The 24,347-nt window shown below is 38.1% G+C and overlaps 1 protein-coding gene across 2 annotated transcripts in view; it reads left to right on the forward strand.

The window, feature by feature from the left end:
- LOC131440364 (octopamine receptor beta-2R) overlaps positions 1-24,347 on the forward strand; it is a 318,582-nt gene that overhangs the window by 278,206 nt on the left and 16,029 nt on the right. For both annotated transcript variants that reach the window (XM_058611615.1, XM_058611616.1), the window contains exons 3-6: positions 2,720-3,960; positions 7,626-7,724; positions 8,039-8,137; positions 8,549-8,670. In XM_058611615.1, the coding sequence (XP_058467598.1) occupies positions 3,416-3,960; positions 7,626-7,724; positions 8,039-8,137; positions 8,549-8,670 (865 nt within the window). In that variant the 5' untranslated portion in view covers positions 2,720-3,415. The remainder of the gene's footprint in view (positions 1-2,719; positions 3,961-7,625; positions 7,725-8,038; positions 8,138-8,548; positions 8,671-24,347) is intronic.

Below are 24,347 nucleotides of genomic sequence, written 5' to 3' on the forward strand. Positions count from 1 at the left end.
CAAATCACGTAATTTAAATTATATTGTATGATTGAAATTTTGATTAATAGCGAGCGATGTAGAATTTTGTCTGCCAAATATCTAAGACGCTATGCTGGCTTACTGGATTTTCCTAACGGAAACGATGGTTTTGAAGGAGTAATCAATTTATCAGCAGGAAAGCATCGCTCTGATTGGTCAGTCAATGCAAAAGCAGCAACGGCAGCGACACGGAAAGTGCAATGTATGATGAGAATATTTTAGAAATAAATCCCGATACGTTGCGGTCCCGTTCCGGATACGTCACGGCCTAGTGTGAATAGTGCTTTAACCGGTTTAAATGCTATGCTTTGTCGTTTTCGTAAAATTTACTCCAGGGTAAATTTTTAGTGTTTCAGGTTATTTCTAATTTAAATAAGATGAACTCGATTAATAATGAGAAAAAGTTTATCACTTCAACCGAAATCGCAGAATGGTAGTACCGAGCACAAATGGAACGAGCACAAATTCGTATGCAACACTTTCACAAGATAAACCTAAGGTGAGAGTGAGCGCGGAACGCGGACCGAAGCGAAGCGATTCAATGCGATGTACTGTTTTCGCATCCCATTCACTCTGACAGGTTTGCTTTGATCAAATGTAACCAGCTCACACGCGCGTCCAGACACTTCGCGTGCCGCTTTCACTCTGACAGCAACCTAACGCTATAAAAACAACTGCATGCAGGCAAAACTTGAACACAAGCTTGACGAAGAAAAGCTTAAATATCGGAATGCGTTATACTAGAAAACACCTCAATATAATTGTATATATTTGGGTTAACGATATAATTTCGTCAAATATAAGACAAATACATTCTTGGTTCGCGGGTTCGAGGTTGGTTCCTAATATAGATCAATCTAAGGTTGTTCGCAGCGCTGTTTTGTTTCATATGGACTGATCTACTTTAGATCTACGACTAAAACAAGTCTAACACAATTCCGATATCTATTTCTACTTATCGAGCGCAAATTTGAAACAGATTTAAAACTGTTGGACGAAATTGTTTCAAATTAATGAATATTTGAAACACGAATAGAACACTGTTTAAAATTAGTTCGTGAGTGTGAGACGATTATCAATGGTTTTCCAGGTACACCACATCAAAATCATTGTATGCTAATATTGATAAAAAAAATGTTGCTTGACATATGGTCTTCTGTATCTTAGGCGGCTAATTTATTGAGCACCGCCCTTATAATTGAGCCACATTCTAAAACGGTATGTAAACTTGCTAGATTTGTTGATCACTGTTGGGAAACGGACATCGATTATGAATAAAATTCAACACCTGGTTACCGGACTAAAAGAATTTTTAGTTGAAGCTAAGTTTGATAAAATGCTAACGGGAATCTTCCGGTCGATTCGTAGATAGGAACTTTCTTCGACGGGGAACTCTCCGTCGGTGTTGGGGACTAGTCGAGTATTCACTAAAACATCGGTTTCGAATTCTTTCACTGGAGAACTCTAGTCGGGCTTGTCTAGATCCTCCGTCGAGAACTAGACGAGTAGATCGAGACGTAGCACTGATATAGTTCGTCGAGGAATCACACAAACGGAAGCCGTTTTCCAATAGAAATTACCGTACCGACTCCAATATCCGGAAGATGGGTATCGGAAGCACCGATTCCATGGCAACTTACGTCGTCGAGGAACTCTCTGCCAGGTAGGCTGGATCCATCGTCGGGAGTTAGATCGAGTAGCTCCGGGGTGTAGTCTTTAGTCGTCGGAGCGCCAGAACCGGAAACCATGCCCCACCCGGAATAACAGAGAACACCTCGGTATTTCACTGGGCGATCCTTTGAAGAGAAGCGAAGGCTGGGATTTAACAAGGAAGTACAAGAACATTCTCTTCAGTATTGAGCTGGGGTAGTTCCATATATGGTAATGGAGGGGATCTAGATAGAGGGAACAAGTCTAAATGTTCTTGTAGGTCATTCCCACACTCCGTATCACAAGTGCAGCATAGTGTCATTTATCGAAGCTCGTGAGCTTTGCCAGTGCATCTCATATTGTAAAAAAACACTCATTCACATGCACACACAGACATTCTGCATTCTCGGCTCTCCAGGCCTTGGTTGAAAAGTCGGTTTTAATAGTTTTTGAATTAGCTATCTTTATGCGAAAGTCAAAAACTATTTTCTTTATAGTTTAAACTGATACTGACACAAAACATTTTCGTCCTTAAACATGATAGGGTTTGGGTCATTTCGCTGAAAGCTATTTCGCCGAATGACATTTCACCGAAAGAGTCATTTTGCCGGATCTTTTCTTTGGTTATGTGGCTGTCCCGCATCAGTTATCCAGGAGACACAAAAAAAAATAAATACTTTTGATGAATAGCCAGAATTTGTAGTTTCCGAATTAATACTTTAATGTATTCGGAATTACCCTTTCGGTGAAATGACCCATACGGAGAAAATACCCGCTCATATGATCCCCTAAGTGAATTGCCGCACCTAATTCATCGATACTTGATAATTTCCATATATAGCAGTTTAAATCATTTAAGATTAATCGTGAATGTTGTTTTCGTACTCTGCGCTTCGAATATTTCATAATAAGTTAATAATAACACAACCTACCATCTCAAACAAGTACCAAAAAATAATAAAACTTCCCAACAAGCACCTTAAATGCTAAATTTTACACACGCTGCCAAGAGTATCTCATTGAAGAGCGATATTTTCTTTCTTTACAGATTCGGTTCGCATAGATCCTGGGATCCAACGAACACCAAACTCGTTCCTTTTGAGAATTCGTAGAACCACGGTAGCACTGAGACAATGAAACCGTACACCACCCACTCAACGGGCGGTTAGTAAACAATCCGACCGACTTCATTTGGATTTCCCATGTCTGCTCCCCGTAGGACACCCGTAATGATTTGTGTTCCGGTAGCGCCCGCAGCGTGGAATCGAAACCATGATGACTATCAAAAAGCTGGAATTTATACGAAAATTAATGACCATTAAATCGAAATTGAAGCATCAGTAGGCCAGTGAAACGCTGTGCGCTGTCTTGACAAGTGTTGTGTATTATATATATTTATGGAAAAATATCTTGGTCGGTTCGGCAGGAGTTTTGTGGTACAGTTTAAATTTTAGGAAGCAATGAAAGTGATCAGATATAATCAGATGGTAAAAATTATGGGCGCGGAGAAATGAGGAAAGAGTCCAAATCCGTTTCGTTTCTGATAACGAGTGGGCCTCCATGTGAAAAAGTTTGCAGATAAAAATAACAGTGGAGTGTAATTTGAAAAGTCGTGGTTGTGAATAATAGAATAAGTTGAAGAAGCAGTGTGCTGTTTGCCGGCAATAAGTTCAATTGATCAAATTAGGTATTCGTAGAAAAAATTGCGAGCCTGCGTGCGTTGTTGTGTGATTTCGTGCAGTGTATGATGAATCCTTCCAACGATGACCTACCGAAATATATGTACTCAGCAGCATCACAATCACCATCGTCTTCATCATCATCGGCATTCTCACTGTCCGAACCACTGTCAAGGTCTTCCTTCGCTCAGGATCGATCTTCGGACGGTGGCGGCGGTGGATTGTTCTTCAATGGCAGCAGTTCGGCGCTGGCATCGGCGGCGGCTAAGGCGGCCTCAGCGGCTACGGCCGGATCTGCCTCGACGAAGATTTTCGACGTCGAAACAAACGACGCACTCGGCACCGGTCCCGGACGGGGGATTGGTGGATCCGTTGATCCGGCCGGGGATCACATGGTATTTCGCGGCTACAGCACCGGGGTGCCGTCGCTAAATCCGCTGGACATCTCCGGCACGGAAGCTGTCCTGAGTGATGGCATGGATACCAGCGGGGAATGGGTGGACGTCGTGTTGCTGGTGCTGAAGGCATCGCTGATGATGTTCATTATTGTGGCTGCCATATTTGGCAACCTACTCGTCATTATTTCAGTTAAGCGACATAGAAAGTTAAGGTAAGTTGGGTCCGATCTAGCCTGTGGTGAAATCATCTGTTGGCTTCATTCTGCGTCTTGCAAAAAGTTTCTTATGTTGAGAGAATATTGTTCGTCTAAGGCTTTTATCATACAAGATTCATTACGATTGAACTTGTTTGTACAACTTGATTGTACCTTCTGAGCGACTGTTTGCACCGAGAATCGACCTCAAGCATTCCAAGTATTGAAAGTAGCAATTCATATCTTCAATTTTGCGCAAAACAAATTAAAAAGCATTTTTTTTCTTTTCAGTACTTGAACCGAATAAATGTAATCGAAAATACCCAAAGAATAATTCACAGCTTAATTTTTTTTCATGACTTCAATGTATATGGGTTTGTTTACCTATGTTCGTTATGATAGTTCGAGCAGTGTCAGTCGAAATCTAGTACCACATTGTTAGGATCTCGATCACGAGGTCGAAAGCGATCCGTAATGCCACAGTTCAGTCGAATCGACTTAAAAAATAATCGATTCGAGATGCATAATGTCAGCCCTGAATCCCTTTTAGGGTGATGTCAGCCCTGAATCCCTTTTAGGGTGATACAATGGTTCCAACGTTTTTCCAATTTTTCAATACCATGATTTTAAAAAAAATTAACCTTTCGCTTCAAAATAAGCTTCAGTTTCAGCGATGACCTCCTCATTTGAGACAAATATTTTTCCCTGGAGCATTTTTTTAAGATCACGATCTTTCATTATAATTTTTGCACTTCACTCACATTTTTCGGTGTAACGACTTAGACAGGTCTATCCGAGCGTTCCGCGTCATTTGTGTCGGTACGACCACGTTTAAATCCAGCGAACCACCGACAAATCGTTGCTTTTGATGGACAAGAGTCCGGATAACATTTTTCAATCCATTGTTTCGCTTGCACGGTGTTTTTACCCATTAAAAAAAACAATGTTTTATCAAAACACGAAACTCGGTTTTTCCATTTTTTTAAATAAACTACAAAACGACTTTACTCCAACCTCGATAACTCAGCTGTTTCTGGTCGGATCGACTTGAAATTTTGAGCCGTTTCAAGCAAAGGTTAGTACTCTAGAAAGACGTGGTTACTGGTTTACTACGAGCGCCATCTCTGCTTTAGTCTCGGGACTTATTGATCCATGTGTTAGATGATCGCTACCGTGGGGATCAGGGATCACCTTCCACGTGCAATCCAACCGTAGCGATGTCGAGTAAAGGGATAAGTCCAGCGCACTTGATCTTGCTGGTGGTGCAGGAATTCGTGTCATTTCTCCCGTATTCAAGGTTGTCATATTGAAGTTTTCGCAAATATCATGGATCATAGTTGATCTGTTATCATCGTGAAGACAGTCCCATCTCGTACCGTGTGAGTTAAAGTCGCCTATAATCAACGTCGGCGCAGGAAGGAGCTCTACGATATCACTGAGCCGCCGATGCCCAACCGAGGCTCTTGGGGGAATGTAGATGGAAGCAATGCAAAGGTCCTTGCCTTTGATTGTAACATGACATGCGACAACTTCAATACCTGGTATCGAGGGGAGGTTAATACGATAGAAAGAATAGCACCTTTTGATCCCCAAAAGTACTCCTCCATAGGGGTCATCTCGATCCAGACGAATAATGTTAAAATCGTGGAAGTTTAAGGATATTTCAGAAGTTAGCCAAGTTTCGCACAGTGCAAATGCGTCACATTTCAGATTATTTACTAGAAATTTGAAAGCATCTATTTTTGGGATGATACTTCTACAATTCCACTGTATAACAGTGATTGTATCCGTGACCTCGGCGGGTGACTTAGCCATCGTAGGATACCATCGCTGAAAGAAGGGGTCATTTTACAGTCAACTGCTTCAAGAATGTTTTAACTGTAGGAATAAAAGCCATTATCAGGCTTTCAAGAGGTTCAGAAATATTGAAAGTAGACAGGATCTAATCCACAATATCAGAGAATTTAACAAACCCAGTATTTGATCAATTTTCTGACTGATCTTTAGAGACTTTCGGGGGTTTTGAAGTCCCAGGAAGTGATGGAAATTCTTGCTCGGAATTTAATTTTCCAAGGCCTGGAGCTTTTTTCTTTGGTTTTTTGCCATCACTACCAGTTGTTGTAATTTTTCGAGACCCGTTAGAGGACACCTTCGAACCCTTACTAGGGAGCTTTTGAGAAGATTTATTTTTTCTCTTTCTGTATGATGAACTAAGAGGGACAACCGAAGAGGGGGTTCGAGGGGGTCATCATATTCGCTCTCGTCAGTTGCCAAACAAGCGTATAGGTTTGCTGGAGGCGTAGCACTTTTCAACATTTCAGCAAAAGAACGCTTTGAATGTTGCTTAAGTGAACGCCTCATCTTATCCTGGCGCAATTTGAACGCGGGACAATCAGAGAGGTCATGCTGTACCTCCTTACAGTAGAGACACTTTTCATTGTCTCCACTGCAGGAGTTATCCGCATGACTCCCTCCACACTTTATACACCGAGATGTATTGCAACAATGAGATGCTGTATGTCCTAATTGTTTGCAATTGGTGCAGCTCATGACCGCGGCACAAAAAGGCGAACAGGTAAACGAACTCGGTCCAGGAGAACGTAATTAGGCAAAGCCGAGCCAGCAAAAGTCATTCGATACGAGTCTGATGGAATATAGGACTTAGTTCCATCCTCAGCGGTCGATACTGAACGCAATTGCTTGCAATCCAGTATCTTAACGTTCTTGAGTAGGGGTTTTTTAAAACCTCCTGTCCCATGCTTAAGAATGTCCTCGCAAGTCAGCTGGTAAAAACGTTTCTCTTTTTATCACTATATATATTTATCACTATTTCTAGACGATTGTAAACGATATATGCGCAGCGCCCAGCTGGCGCTGGCTAACGGTACCACACGCAGCGCTGCTTTACACAAGCTCACAGTCGGCCTTGAGAACGGATTAATTCCAACTATCACTCGATCGCACTGATGCAGACAATAGAATACGGAATGACCTTGATAACGGAATAAAACAATTCACCACACGATTGGAGAAACACGACTTTGCGTCCGATCGGCTCGATAGCTACAGTGGAACTGAAAATTTAGATTTAAATAAAAGGGCTTACGAATTTATAAAATCTAACACTTCTTTCATAATCTAACTCTCGATAATCGACTTCGAATCGAGAACCATAATACGAAACGTGATCGATTCGATAAAATTTTTGTCGAATCGATGTACATAATGCCACCTCAGTTCTTCTGTCAAATTTAAAACTGGTCTACGATGCCGTTCTATTTTTTGTATTTTAAACACGAGTAAAACACTGCTGGGGCTGCCAATTTTTCTTGTTATAAAATCCAGATTTAAATTTTGTAACTGACATAAATTATGCATCTAGAACTAGAACACTCCTGAACATGCCCTTGGTATTCATTTTAACTGAAAACGTGTGCTATGTTCCCTTCAATTCGGGTCAAGTAAAATCTCATTTCACCACCATTTCTGTTAATGATTCTCAAATTTGCTCTTTAAAGCTGTTAACATTACTGATCGTATCGAACATACAAATGAACGAATCAATGGTACTGATTCATTCACTTGAAATATTTAACTATTTCAATCTGAGTTTTAAATTATATAATGCTCACACTCCTAACATTAAAAAACTTCTTTTTTCTTCCTTCACTTTTTCATTTCAGAGTTATAACTAATTACTTTGTGGTATCGCTCGCCATGGCTGACATCATGGTAGCGATGATGGCCATGACATTTAATTTCAGTGTACAAATTACAGGAAGGTGAGTACAATTTATGTATCTAACCTAGGAATGCTTCACGCTTCCCTTCGATGGGACGCAATCGTATTCTGGTGCCGTTTCCCGTTTGTTTTCATTTTTAACATGCATCTGAATTTCGTTTTTCTTTATTGCCATGCTGCATTTCGTACAATTTGATTATTCAACACAACACAACACGGAATACAACAAATATATCGTGATCAACGCGGAATCTACACCCCGTAATCCGCGTGGGCTGCTCCGGATGGTGAATGCAATAAAACCGGATGCATTCTGGATATCGGTTCGGGTGCGATGCAAACCTTTGACCCCAGTTGGAAGTTCGGATCTTTCATGTGTGACGTGTGGAACAGCCTGGACGTGTACTTCTCAACCGCCAGTATACTGCACCTGTGCTGTATTTCAGTTGATAGGTAGGAAATGAATTAATCTATTGTGCAGTAGGATTACTTTCGTTCCAGGGAATTAAGTTCGGTCGGATGTTTGGAAAACAGCATTCGTTATATTAGATGGTTGAAAATAAAAGAGTACAAAATCGAATTGGTTGCGAGTTTGAGTATCCGGTTTTTTCATGAAATGATGAGATTTTTTTTGCGATAACTGTAATTCCACTTTTGATAGAATATAGAGATTTATTTTTCTTTGAGTTCTATATTTCCGGCTACCATTTTTGTTTTTTATTCATTTTGATAGAATGATCAATTCACTTAAAAATTTAGTCGATTATTGTTGTGGATAACAACTTTTCTCATTTAGTTTTACTCCCAGTGAAATGACATTAATTTATGCATTATTCATAACATATATTTTTTTTACTCGGCTAGGTATTATGCAATAGTAAAACCACTTAAGTACCCGATAAGCATGACAAAACGAGTCGTAGCCATAATGTTACTCAATACCTGGATATCACCAGCACTGTTGTCATTCGTACCGATCTTTGCCGGTAAGTAGAATGTTACGTATTTGAATATGTATTGGTGTTATTGGTTAGCTGTACATTATGGATGGATGCATGCATTAAAGGACTTATGAATCGCAAGTCAAATACCACCCCTTTAAAATTGAATTTAAATGTCCACAATTAAATGTAAATAGGATCCGAAACATCTCTTAATAACTAATGCGAAGCTGCACTGAAAAAAAAATCGATTTAAAACAATAAAACACGCTCTTTTTTATTTTGGGTGAAATTTTTCCCCAAGAACCGATGTATCGGTTAAGGAATTGTACCAATAGCCATCTCATTACTAGAGTCGGCATATTTTACAATTAACGGATTGATTTGTACTCGGTCGATGTATATTTGCTTCGGTCCCAAAAAGTAATTTTGCTGAAAAAATAACGAGTAAAATGGACAATATTTCTGTTATAGTGACGTTCCAAGCTATTGCATTTATTTTCATCTTATTATTATGACTCAGTTCACCACAAATCATGTTTATGTAAAATAATCCAAAAAATCTATTCCACGTATCGCACGAAACGCTATTATGTTCATTTTAGCCCAAGTATCGTTTTTGAACTGCATCGTATTCAAATTTAACTAGGGTAACAGAGGTATTTTGGCCCACTTTAGGATTGCTTTTATTTTGGCCCACTTTGTAAAAATATCCAAAAAATGTTGTATTATATCTGAAAATCCCTTCCGCATTAGGTAATTTGATGTGATTAACTTCAAATTGATGCAACATGGGTTACTTAACATCGATTAAATCCATAAAGTTTGTTAGGTGGGCCAAAATATATGAAGTGGCCAAAATATCTCTGTTACCCTATTTAACATAAAACCGAAGTACTTGCAGAATACTGAATAGAGTGTTCCTGATGCAAAAACTTGTTATAACATTCATTTGAACTTTGAATCTACAATCCTGAAGCAGATCCAATATGACTCATCAATACTGAAACATAATATGTAGAAAGGATCAGAGAATTGTAGTACTAACCCATTAAATCATTTTTACCCCAATTTATTTCAGCGGTCTAAGTTTTCCATCCTGACAATCAGTTATATAATTAATTGTTGTAAAACGGTATAACTAGTTTCGTATGATCATTTTATTTATTTGTAGTCAACCTTTTAGGAATGACTGAGCGGAAACATATATTGGAGAAGCCAAATGAATGAAAAACTAACAGAAAAGATGATTTTTTGGAAAAAGATACGCTCAGAGACAGGACTCGAACCTGCGTTCTTATGCATTCCGTGCATACGCGCTACCATTTCGCCTCTCTGAATCTTGTTTTAGTCACTCTAAAACGCCAGTCAGACACAGTAGCACGTACATCGAACATGGTCTACATCCTGGCCGTCATCCTCTAAGCGTATCTTTTTCCAAAAAATCATCTTTTTGTTAGTTTTTCATTCATTTGACTTCTCCAATATATGTTTCCGCTCAGTCATTGCAAAACTGAACTTAGTTAAGGCGGCTTTACGTCAAACCAACTGAAAATTCATAAATCGTAACCTTTTAGGGTTTTCTACGTAAAATAAATAAATTTTAATCAACCGCAATCAGCTCCCGTTCGGAATGCAAAAATAAATGTAGGGGTAGATGAGGTAAAACGTACCCGCTAACGAAATGTAGCTATATCTTAACTATAGAGAATAACACGGAAGAGTTTAATGCATGACTATTTTCCGTAATCATTATTTCTCAAAATTACGTACAAATACTCGATGAATGCATTGAAAAATACATGAAATATCTTATTTTCCAAAGCCCTTAAAAATTGTGTATCGAAATATATGCGGGGCATGACACCCGATCGTGGAAAACATGAAAAATATACATTTTAAATTACGCGAAGTGACGATTATCTGAACATAGAGGCAGGATGATCTTAAAAAACGGGTAAATATCCATCAAAACAACGGATTAAAGCTTACAACAACCACGGGGCAATATGCACCCTCATAAAGCTTCCGCTTCTTCTTTAAAGAAAGCTTTTGACTCTTCGTTGACGAAATATTTGCAGGTGGTAGATTGTTCACTATTATTCATTAAACTGATAGCTTATACATAATTTTTGTAAGCGAATTCTTGAACATTTTGCCTTACACAATTCGGGTCGTTTTGCCCCCAAAAATATGAGACGATATATTTGACGATTTTTCTATAAAATTTCAAATACATCGCCTGTATTAGAACTAATTTTAGAAACCCGAATGATTGGCAAAGAAGTTCACTGGTTACATAATTAAAATCATCTTCCTCATCCTAGAAAATTACTATGGAACAAGCATCAAAAATTACTTATAACAGAGACATAATTGATTTGTTTTAATTATTTCCAGATATGATTAAACCATCGGCGGACTTTCAGTTCCATTAAAATTTCAGTGAAAAAAATTGGTAACTTTTGAGAAAAGCACAAGGTGCATTATGCCTCAGGGGTACGTTTTACCCCATCTTCCCCTAACTAAAGATACGGTTTTTATGCGGTTTTTCTACGTGGCTTTTTTACGCGGATTTCCGAAGTTACACGGTCTCAAATTTTCTGTTTCAAAGTCGGATTTTAAAATAATCAATTTTTTGAGACTACACCAGATGACAACGTTTCATGCATTCCTAAAACATTTGGCATAGAATTGTAGATCAAAACTCCGATTAGAAAAACCTTTTTTTCTGTCAATTTATAGTAAAAGAAGATTTGTGGTAAAACAGAATGTATATAGAAGTTGTTTGCGGTCGTTCTGATTAACAGTACTCCATAAATTGATCTTACGAAGATCTCAGTAGTACCTTTCGACATGTCGAAGTTCTTTTCCTTAGAGTTTTCAGACAGTCTTCGAAGTAAAGTCAGAAAAAAGCGACATTTGGGAAAAACGGACATGATAGTGAATTTTTCGGTTATTTTAACTATCATATTATTTGTTTGGTTCTCTCTTTATTCACCTGGTGGAAGAGTGTTGCCAACTTTTGTTCGAGTTCGAGCGAGATTTGTCAATATACAGGGTCCGGCACTCGAAGTGTAACCAACTTCAGACCGCTCGCGCAGCTGACGCACGGGCATCAGCTCTCTAGAAATTTGCTAAATGACAGTTCGGAGTTGTATTGTTTACAAGCGCAAGAAAGCATTTTGCCAAAAGTGAACGCGAATAAAAAAATCTTGACTTGAGAGAGCGAAGGAGTTGTTTCGTTTGCGGTCAATTTCCGAACATTGTATTTTCTGACGAGAAAATTTTTCCAATTGAGCAATTCGTAAACTCTCAAAACGATAGGGTTTACTTGACCGACCGTTCATACGAGAATTTGAGTCATCGATTGGCCACCAGGAGGCAGCACCCGCAACAGATAATGGTTTGGGCCGCTGTAACCGCAGATGGGCGCTCTCCAATCGTTTTCATCGAGCCTGGCGTCAAGGTAAATGCGACATATTATCGGGAAAGTATTCTGGAGGTTGCTTTGAAGCCGTGGGCAGACAAACATTTCGGTGGCAGACCATGGACGTTTCAGCAGGACTCGGCACCGTCTCACAAAGCTCGAGTGAACCAAGAATGGCTGAAAAACAACGTTCCGAACCTCATCACGTCCACACAATGGCTCTCGGATTCACCAGATGCGAATCCAATGGATTATTCTCTTTGGGCCATTTTGGAGAGCAAAGTCCGAACTAAAAGATACACCAGTCTCGAGGCGCTGAAAAAAGTTATTGTCCGCGAGTGGGCCAAAATACACCTGCAAGTCACATTCGGGCAGCTTGCGATTCGTTTTTTGACCGTCTCAAGGCCATAGTCAAGGCAAAAGGTGGTTATATCGAGCAAAAGTGAATTGATTCTGAATTTTGTATTATTTTTACACATTTTGTACTTTGAATTAAGTAAAAGTAATTTTCCAAACTGAATTTATGGCCTTTTTAATTGGTTACACTTCGAGTGCCGGACCCTGTAGTTTCAAGAAACAATTATCAATTGCGAGTGAAGAGAAACCTATTCTCTGTAATTGGTTTGATTTTTTAGGTCACTCAACGGACGAATCAGAAAGCATTTCTGGCCCGAAGAGGCGAATGACCTAAGGTTAAAACATCTATGATCGAAACAAAAAAAAACCTGCCTTTCTCACATTACTCATTTTCTCAGGTATAATAAATTGCTTGGCATTCTTCAAAATAATTGTCTTTGATTGTTGAAAGAAAATTAAAAAGTTTTGTTGTGTTTCAGTACAACCTTCGAAATGAAGTAGTTGCACTATTGCATGAATATCTAAGAAACACCCTGATGATCATTTAGGGGTTTGTTGGTTTGTGCAAAAAGCACATATTTGGTTTCAATTTCTTAGCGTTTTGCCTTCGGCTCATCAGTGCTTAAAGCAGTTCAAATTGAACTACCATTTCCGCATAGCAGTTCAATTTAAACCGCTAATTAAACTGCTAGGCGGAGATGGCAGTTCAATTTGAATTGCTTTAAACACTGATGAGCCGAAGGCAAAACGCCCCTGATGATGTTTTTTTGCCTTTCTCATATAGAAAGGTTACGCAATCACTGTGAAAACCGACTTTTGAACTGAGGCCCGGAGGGTCGAGTGTCATATACCATTCGACTCAGTTCGTCGAGTACGCAAAATGTCTTTGTGTGTATGTGTGTGTGTATGTGCGTATGTGTGTATGTAACGTTTTTTTGCACTAACTTTTCTCGGAGATGGCTTAACCGATTTTCACAAACTTAGATTCAAATGAAAGGTCTTGTAGTCCCATACAAAATTCCTGAATATTATTTGGATCCGACTTCCGGTTCCGAAATTATGGGGTAAAATGTGCAAAAAATTGTGAAAATAAGTGCACTAACTTTTCTCAGAGATGGCTGAACCAATTTTCACAATCTTAGATTCAAATGAAAGGTCTTGAGGTCCCATAGAAAATTCCTGAATATTATTTGGATCCGACTTTCGGTTCGGGAGTTATGGGGTAAAATGTGCAAAAAAAAGGAGAAAATATGTGTTCTAACTTTTCTCATAGATGGCGTGACCGATTTTCACAAACTTAGGTTCAAATGAAAGGTCCTGTGGTCTCATGCGTAATTCCATGCGTAAAGTGTGTTAAAAATTGTATACCATCACTTAAAATGGGGAAAAACCTTAAAAAAAATTCTAAATCGACCTCAAATCTTTTCCAATTGATAGTTTTTATCAGTAGACGGTCAAACAAACCGATTTCGGTTATTCTTTTAAGAATCGAAGAAAATTATTTTGAAGAATACCATAGTATTATATATGATAGTATGATTGATATGAGAAAGGCATCATTACACCACTAAGGTGGATTAAAACAGGTTTTTTGAATTTAGTTGAGAATTATCTTTGAAATTCGTAGAATGATTTATTTAGCTTACCGCTCGTATTGTATTATTTCAACTGAAGAACTTTTGAAAACTGTCAATGCTTATATCATACATCTACAGTGATAAAGTCTTCATAATTTAGTTTGGATGCAATAATAAGATCAAGTCTTATATATTTCTGTAAAAAACAAAGTCAGTTTCAATGCGTCCGCCATTTTATTCGCTTGAATTTCGCTTGAATTCTATAAGAAAGTGTATTAATAACTGTATTCTTTAAATGGTTGTAGTTTCTAAGAATACAGTTGAAATTGTATATATTAGCGATCTCTGAAAAAATGAACAAATGTGAACGATTGCTACTTTAGATACATGTGAAAAAATTACTGAATTGGCTACCCACGAAATATAATTATTTGCTCTCGTACGGTTTTTTGTAGAAACTTTCTAAATTTCCGAAAAACGAATGAACGGCGCAGGATAACTAGTTCTATAAATGAACTGTTTTGCCTATCTCTAGTTCTCAGACCTTAAACGGCGGTATAAATTTTTTATCCGTCTTCACCCTGTAATTCCGGAACCAAAAGTCGGATCCTGATGAAATTCAAAAGTTTTGTATGGAACCACAAGACCATTCATTTGTAATCGATCACACAATCTCTGAGCAAACTGAATGAGTAACTGAATGAGGAACCTGAAGTCGGGTCAATATGAAATTCAGGAATTTTAGATGGCATTTTAGAACCTCTCATTTGAATCTGATTTGTGAAAATTTGTTCACCCATCTCTGAGAAAAGTGAGTGCACAAAAATGTTACATATGGACATACACTTTCAGTCCGATGTATGTTTCCATCATCATCTCTAAGATATGTGGCAAAATATCAACTTCGTCAGTAAAGCCAAAAACTGTACGGACTTTCAGAAGATCGTACCACTGGTGTTGATTCTCGAATCACACTTCCCAAAGCAATATTGAACAAGAGACAAGAGAGTAGCTCTCTCCGAGATTCGAAAGGAGCTTGAGAGCGTCCTATAAATTCCGACGTAATACCCAAGTAGCAATTAAAACATGTTAAAACTGGCATGTTTCACGATTGCTACAGAACGGTTAATTTATTTTGGATATGTTAGACAAGTGATTTCACGTGTTTTTGTAGCAAATGTGAAAATCATTCATATTACTGCTTGTGAAACCAACTCAAAAACCTGTAAGAATTGTGTTCTACCTCGGTTTTATTCACTGACTGTACACTATGTTCATTTGAACAGATTTATTTCCGGTTTTCTCATAACAAATATTAGTGCAGTAAAGCATATCAAACAATAAACTTGTTGCACATCATACAAACAAAGTGCGTATTTCCAATTTCACAATCGTTGCGAGAAGAGTTAAGAAATACAATACAAGAACAATGTTTGCTACCTGGGTACCTCACTCCATCCATCGTTGCTTTGACCAAACGCGTCAGTTTATTCGGAAAACAGTATTCATGCATAATCTGCCATAGCTGCTCTCGATCGATTGTACGTATACTATGCCGCTTTGAAGTCAATGAATAGTCTATGTCTTATCGCGAATATGTGATCCGTATTGGCACGGATCCCGGTGAATCCCGTTTTGTACAGTACTACGAATTCCTAAGCTATTGCACGGAGAACCCTTCGATCATAAAATTGCGATATCGCAGTTTTTGATTTTTGCGATAGTTGATTCAACTAATTTCTTTTTGATTCAACCAATATGGTTTTTGATTTGCATATATTCAAGTAGTTGAAAAATATAATGGTGAAATTGTGTTCATTCGATTTGAGAAATTTATACCGTTTTCGTTTATTGATCAGAGCAGCCCGAAAGCTGACCCAGAGTCGCCAAAACAACGTTTGATATGATTGTTTCAGCAACCTGAGGTCGCTCTAGATCGGACTCCAATCGCGTAGTTTCGCTCTGAAAATTTTCTCGGGTCGCACCACGCATCCATGCAAGTTTGTTTATTTTTTCTTTTTTTCATGAGTTGTTGTTTAGTGCGCGTACCACGTGTTCGTTTTACTCGGAGTCAGACTCGCCCGCGTCTAGGTTCAAAAACGAAAACGGTATTAATAAAACAAGTGTTTATCTAACAGCGGTGTTGTGATAAAGTTAACCTTGTTTAAGATGGAAAAGATTTGGGGACAAATCATAAAATGTAAATGAATGATCATCTCGTTATCTCTCAGGTATGCGCAAAAATTTTATGCTTCAAATTCGATCATTGATTTACTTCCAGCAGACTGTTTTACTTCCAGCTGTTTGATACCGATGATGATGTTCATGCATTACCAATAAAACGCTTTTTGACATGAATTTAATTTATAAAAGTAACAGGAGCGAAGGGTTTCAAACACACAGAACGCGCTGCGATTGAATGGCGCGTTTGAATTGCCGTCGCAAAATTCCAATTCCCAGCGGTTGATGCACTTAAGCTCATATAAATTGACTAAAATTATCAGTGCATAACTTTAGTTCAACCGTTTGAAGGCATCATCTTCCAATACTCATTTTAGGTAAATTTAATAATTTCGCACTCGCCCCTCTGGGCACTTTTGCTGATTAAAAACGATTTTCTACATCAATCATTTCCGATCGAATCAGAAGTATTTTTTTTAAATTTAGATCTTTACTGATCTCGACTTGACATGATCATGATCATACAAAAATCAAAATCACTTAGAGATCAGATCAGTTCTGATTTCGTAATGACAATTTATTCCAACTATTTGCAATGTCTAAAACAAATAAAACCGATATATTTATCAACTAACAGAATTTTGTTTCAATAACAACATAAGTTATTTCAACTAAAATATTTGTTGAAATTGAAAGGTATGTGTCCTCACTAATTGACAGCATTTTTTTCCAAACAGTTAAATTAGTTGTTTCAACCAGTGTTTCTGCTAATCGAAAAACAATATGACAGTTTAGTTAAAACAACAATCGATTAGTTGTACCAAATTTTAACCAATCGAATTCAGAAAATCAACTAATATTCTGGTTGAAATGGGATCGCGGGTGGTTCCGTGTGGTGCCAGACGTCGGCAAGGGATTCGGGAAAGTACCTTGTAGGCGGCGCACAGTGGTTCGAATCAATAAAAACGTGGACATAAATCAGTAGCTGCCAAACCGTTCTTTTAATGCATATAGTTGCTTTGAAGAAATTGTTTACAAATATATACCGGGTAATTTGATTCTATCCCAAATTGTTCATGACCTACTTTGACAAAAAATATTTCCTTAACTTTTCTTCTGAAAAGATAGAAATTTTTTTTCTGCTTCAAGGTTTAAGAACTATTAAAAATAATTTACTTTGTCAAATATACCAAAAGTCTAGGTCGCACCGTTTCGGATACACAAAGCGTTTTCATGGCAACCCCCCTAAAATCAGTTTTTTATTCATAACTTGTTTCGAGTTATTTTTTTATGCATACTTTGTTTGGAATAGTTGAAGAAAATAAAAAAATTCGATTCTTTTGTTGAAGATAGTGCATGGGTTTGTTGTTTCCTGGCAAAGTTATACATCATTTTATGTCTTTTTTACCTTTGACAAAACCTTACACCGAAGCACAATATGCAACTTTATGCAGCTGATTTTTACAAAATTTATAGGAAAAGATATGCTCAATACCATAAAAAAATTTAAGTTCAACTCTTAGAAACTGGAACTTTTTTTAGGCCTTTTCAAAGTTAGTTTTAGTTATTGAATTATGACAACCCCCTTAAAACTAGCTTTCTAATAGTTAAGAAACAGAGGGCGACACGCGTCTGCTGTTTCTGTAACTCACTTTTGCAGTGAGCGTAGAGATGGGCAATTCGTTACTGAGCTATTCCAGTGAATCGAATCTTTAAAGTGCGCTGGTAGCTCCCAGCTCTTTTTAAAAGAACCGCAGCTCACCAGTTCACCGCACTGGTAAGCAGGGATGCCAGGTTCACAGATTAATCTGTGTTTCACAGATTTTCAACCTTTTGCACGGATTTCAAAAATGACACAGATTCTCACAGATTTCTGAAAATAATCACAGATCTACACAGATTCGGAATTCGATCATAGATTTTTAAAATTGATCACAGTTTAGCACCAAAAATTACAGAGCGGTAGGAAATAGTGAGAGCTTTCACATTTTTCCATTTTTTAATATGTGTTGAACTTTTGATAATTTTTCGGATTTTCAATATTTAAAACTAACTTTGAAAAGGCCTAAAAAATTGTTTCGAATTTCACTTAGATTTTTTCTAAGATTGTTAATTGTCAAAAAGTAAACAAAATAATAATCACAACAATTTGCTTGAGCTGCGCGTGCAAGCATGAGCTTGTTTATGCGTATTTATGCGCACTTTGTAGTAGATACTTAGGTAATAGAGGTAGATTCTACGTAGATAAAATCAAAAAAACTGTTTCTAAATAAAGTGAAGATATCTCAGAAAAATTATGTTTACATTATTATCTTCAGCAAAAATACTTCAAATGAAAACAAAAAGGCGGGTGGGTAATGTCAGAGACACAACTGGATGTCGTGAATACGACGCTCCCATCACTTTTCCGAATATAAGTTAGTTGATTGTATGAATTGTGCAAGCTTTCCTCTTTCTCACTAATAGAGTTTGAAGCGATGCACCTACATTAAAGTACAGATTAGTTACATTAAACAGCTACTATTCTACAACTATATATTCCAAACTTGAAACAATTCCTTTTTAATTTGCTCCTATATGGCTAGGTACGACAAATTTGTAGTTTATATTTATTGAAGCTATGAAGTTCGAAGATATCCGATTCTTATCGAAATTTCAATACGAGACAATTGCAATGGCCTGGTCTGAAATGTATCGACGATCTTCGGTATGCAAGAGTCATTCTAATAATAATAATAATGATAGTAATAATAATAATAATACAGATTAACCTGTATATATGGCAACCCTGTTTCGCATGGCATATTTTCACACGACCCCATACTAGTATAAAGATGTGATCAACATTCGCTTTCGCATTGCCGTTCGTACTTGAATGTGTTAGTGACGGTACAAATCTGTCATCTTTTCGGTGCCATCGTGCTGACGGTGTCTCGTACGTTCAGAGTTTCTGCTTTAACTTAAATGACTCTATTTCTCACATCACATTTCATTTTATACCTGCTAGTGGTAGCGGTGGACGGACTTCCCCTTTGTTAAAATATCGCAGAACGGGAAACAGTGAAACGATATAAAAGAGAGAGTTAGTAGAGCGGCAGCCAGTAATACTGAATTGGCTGTCGAGCTGTTAACAGCATAACATAACAGGAATTTTTACGCAGAAACACGCACACAGGAGGAACAGTTAAGGGCAAGGCAAAGTCCCACTCGAACCGTGCTGGTCTGCAGTTCCCAGTTGGCAAAATCCATCGTCTGCTCCGGAAGGGAAACTACGCAGAGCGGTGCACCGGTCTATCTGGCGGCAGTGATGAAGTACTTGGCTGCCGAAGTGTTGGAATTGGCCGGTAATGCTGCCCGTGACAACAAGAAAACGAAAATCATCCCTCGCCATCTGCAGCTGGCCATCCCCGTCCTTTTCAGGACGACCACATCATTGTGATAAAGAAATATTTGGGATTGCTTTAAGTTTAACCAGTTCTGATACGCCTGGAAAGTAGACTGCGCAAATCAAGTGGAAGTAATTGTTCTAACAATTTGTTTATTTTTGTTTTCGGTCGCATACTAAAGTAATCACGACAAAAATACATATTGATCTGTGGCAACTCTGTTTCGCACGGCATAATTGTATGCTAGTATAAATATGTGTTCAAAATCATCACTTTCGCTTTCGCATTGCCGTTCGTAATTGAATGTGTTAGTGGCGGTGCAAATTAATTTAACTTCCATCTTGATGAATCTTTTGGTAGGAAATATTGAGATCTGAGATGGTTCTCGTGTGTGTCTTGTTTCGGCAATGGGCCTTGCTGGACTTTTTGGCTGCCTTTCTATCGATTTTCGGTGTCATTGTGCTGACGGTGTCTCGTGCACTCAGATCAGGAAACAGTGAGACGACAGGTCCTCGATGTTGCTCTCGTGTGTCTTGTTTCGGGTGTAATATAACAAATTATCCCATCCTAGCATGATCCATTCTAAGTACAGTTTACATTCAATCCCAAACCAAATACGACATTTCCACGTATTTGGATATCCCGGTCATAAACCTTACAGAAATGCGCGTATCGCATTTACCTCGACCTAAGTCCACCGCGCAGGCACAAGATTCATCAAGATGGAAGTTAAATTAATTTGCATTTCGTGATTGCTTGCCCTGCATAAAGCGGAGGTCGATAACCAAATCTATGACATCACAGCTGGGCCACAGCTGTGAACGTTTTTATCAGTCCTTCTCCATTAGCATGACATTCTCTCCCTCTCTATGATTTTTCCGATTTCTCCCGCTCCAGGTACGTCCGGTAGGAAACGATAAGTTACGGTAAGAATAATTGTACGGCTAGAGATAAGTAGAAATAAAAATACACATTCATTATTGGAAAAACAGTCAAACACTCTGGTTCTTAATCCGAAAGTATCACACGGGAACAGTTGCTCAGCAAATGGTAGGAAAAATGAACCACTGAACTTTTATATGGATGCTCTTGTATAGATGCAGACGTCTCGCGTTCTGATTGGCTGGTGCTGTCATGAGTTAAATAAAACAGGTTTTTCAATAGTTGAAAATTTTCGATTCTATTGGTAGTTAGATTATATAAATCCTTCTACAGATCATTGTGAAAATTGTGATCATATTTCTGATGACATGTAGCAAGAATTATGTTGATTCATTAGATACAACAGGAGATATTCACGATCAAAAACTTATCACTCTCTCAGAGGGTAAATTTTGAAAAGGCGCCTCATAGTAAAGTAAGTCGTATTCACGACAAAATTTCGAAATTGGTACTACCCCCTTAACAAAAATTAAGGTACCACTTTCAAAAAAAGCGTAATATAATCTTGTAAAACTTCTTCGAAGATACGTTAGCTCTTAAAAATCAGTGAAAGTCAGTACAGACTTTTAAACGTCTTTTTTTCCAGTTTTGGACCACTGTGCGGTGTTCAGCGATGTGATTGCGCGGTAATTGTCCGCGTTTTTTTTTTGTTCCTCAGCTTACCGATCTTCTTACTTATCTGCGATGGATCTATCTGATGCTAGAAATCTATTGTTAACAAAGTGTGATTCTTCCGTCGTTCTCTGTATCTTGTGTTTCGCCATTCGGATGCTCATCGTAGTACTGCTTCCATCTGCCGATCACCACACATTCGTTTGTGTGATTGTGTCAGTGCCCTATGGTCCGAAACGGGAAATTAGCGTGACCATAATATTTTCACTATTAAATATTATTTTTGTAGTTGGTGTCATCACAAAAGTTGTTTGTAATCAAATGGTACTTCTTTTTATGAAAGTGATACTAGGGTGGTCCTCATTTAGATTGAAATCTGAAATCTAACTTTCTTAATTGAACTCAAAAATGATTTTGTTGTACAATAAAGTTGTAGGAAATTTTATTTTGAGCAACTTTGCTGAAAAAAGCGCCTGGCATCTAGCTTTTCATTTGATCGAGTTACATCAATTTTCCCGAATAAAAGTAGGGAAAATTGGGAGGGGGTTATTTTTTAAACTTTTTCAAAATAGTTTCAAAAATACTTTTAAAAAACTTAAAAAACATTGCATAACTCTTAAACGCCTTAACGTATCAACATACTTCCTTCAGCAGAATAATAGTATAATAAACTCGATCAAATGAAAAGCTAGAGAGGTGCTTTTTTCAGCAAAGTTGCTCAAAATAAAATTTCCTACAACTTTTTTGTACAACAAAATCATTTTTGAGTTCAATTAAAAAAGTTAGATTTCAGATTTCAATTTAAATGAGGACCACCCTAGTAACACTTTCATACAAAGAAGCGCCATTTGATTACAAGCAACTTTTGTGAAGACCCCAACTACAAAAAACTAATATTTAATAGTGAAAATATTTTTGTCACACTAATTTCCCATTTCGGACAACTGTGCAGTGGTCTTTACACTTTTCTTTCAGTGGCACATGTAGGGTAACGAAGGTATTTTGGCCCACTTTAGGATTGATTTTATTTTGGCCCACTTTGAATAAACATCCACCAAATGTTGTAATATCTTTGAAAACCCCTTCCGCAATGGGTAATTTAATGTGATTAGCTTCAAATTTATGCAACATCGGCTACTTAACATCGATAAAATCCGATAAAATCGATAAAGTTTGTTTGGTGGGCCAAAATATATGAAGTGGCCAAAATACCTCTGTTACCCTATTTTGCCTTCTTTTAGAACTTCCGTGTATCGTTTTTACGGTGGCGCTTTTTCTTCCGGAATCACTTACTAAGTATACTATACTGTCGGTAGATGCCCTTAGCAATATACCTAATCGAGTGGCCAACTAAACTTACTCTGATATTGGGAGATAGTACACAGCCTTCCCGGGTCTCCATCGATTAAGTTAGACCTATCGTCTGGCAATAATCGAGTTCTTATGAGAAACCAAACTCATCCAAACCATGTAGTTTAACAACGCTGCCTCCTTATGAAGTCCTGAAGTTCTGAGAAGCTATAAATAATATATTCAGGGGCTACTAGTGGGCCAGACCACTACCATACTAAACTCAAACAGAGAAATAATATAAGTCTTGATGAAAATGTAAATTTTCAAGCTCCGGAATCATATTTTATGAAACTTGCACGTTAGACTGTCAGAACCTACTGGTAGGTTACTGTAAAACAACAACTTTCGTGGTGTTCCGATCAATGAAAACTGACTAGGTAATATATTCCAATTATTGCTTTGTGTCGATTGTATTCTGGTCTGATACCATGCAGCTCAACCGTTGCATTCGACACGCTCTCTCGAAACGACGATAAATTGTATCATGCTTACTCCCTGACCATTGTGATCGATTTTCTGGATACTTGACAACCGCCCGAACTTACCATTTTCTAGAATCATGATTCATGTGTTTTGTGATCCTGACTTTTACCTGACTTATTATTATATTATTCCAATATAATCACGAGCTTTAACATACGCAGTCGAAGCAGCAAACTGACAAAAAATGAATAAAAATCAGATATCACAAAAAAAAAGCAATTACTCCCAGTCAAATTTTAATCTATCTCCCAAAATGCATTAACAAATTAAATATGGCCCACGAACTGGTCAAACGTAAGAGCAAAAAAAACGCGCTACTGAACGAGATTCACAATTTAATCATCGTTTGAGGGAAAACACACACACCCCGCTGTTGAATTGCTCCCTAGAGAGGCATTAATTTTCCAAACCCCTTATTTAACATACCTGCATCTGCCATCTGCTAATCGTATGGCACAGTTTGTAGCACTGAACGACAGTTGTGAATTTTACATTCCTCTGTTGTCGAACTTGTCGTCGTCGTCGTATTTCGCTGTTTACGATCATCTTAGTACAAATGAATCCTGGGGTTCGGTCCGGTGGCTCCACCAACAGTCCAGCACCGTCCTTCCACCGGCCATCCAGTAGTTCTCATCGACATTTACGCTTTCAGTCAAAGGTTGTGTGTCCTGTCGCTCGCTGTGACCCGCTTCCCCCACGTTACCTTATTTGAGTAGTAGTCCCTGGTCGCAGACGCCAAAGCTCGGTGCTTTTATGTTGATGTTTACCCGGCCTTGAGAATATGAGATGGTTTCGTACGGGGGACACGCAACCTGTGCTTTACCTTTACCGTCGAAACTATAAAGAAGTTGGGTTGGGTAGGGTTATTCCCGTTCTAGGTTGTTCGACGAAAGAAACGACGACACACGGCATGGTGACATTGCATGACTAGAAGAAGTTTTGATTTTCATTGGCACTGCGGTTCGAGCTTTTTTTTGGGGGGGTGTCGTTTGCTAATTAAATCACAAAAAATTCAGGGTTCGTCAGTCACGATTATACAAAGTGGAACGAGAGGTGAAAGCCTCGGAACGAAACATAGCAAGCAATTTTAATTTTTTTTTCTCGTCCTGAAACAGGTTATTCACTACAAGGCCTGATCCGGCATAACCAAAACAAACAAACATTCTCATAGAACATTGAATTGAGGGTCTGTTTCCCTCAGATATGAAATGACACGAAAAGGGAAAGCTAAACAATCGTTCGTCGTATTCCCTATGGATTTGAAATTTTCACATCATCATCATTGCATTTTTGTCGAACGAAATGACAGTTGCTTAATTAATTATGTAATGTTATTTACTATCCTGCAATGGGGTTTACTTGCATCTCAGAGCAGAACTATTTGCAACGTGATGAAGTTGG

Source organism: Malaya genurostris, chromosome 1 (assembly GCF_030247185.1).
Source record: "Malaya genurostris strain Urasoe2022 chromosome 1, Malgen_1.1, whole genome shotgun sequence".
NCBI classification, from domain to species: Eukaryota; Metazoa; Arthropoda; class Insecta; order Diptera; family Culicidae; genus Malaya; species Malaya genurostris.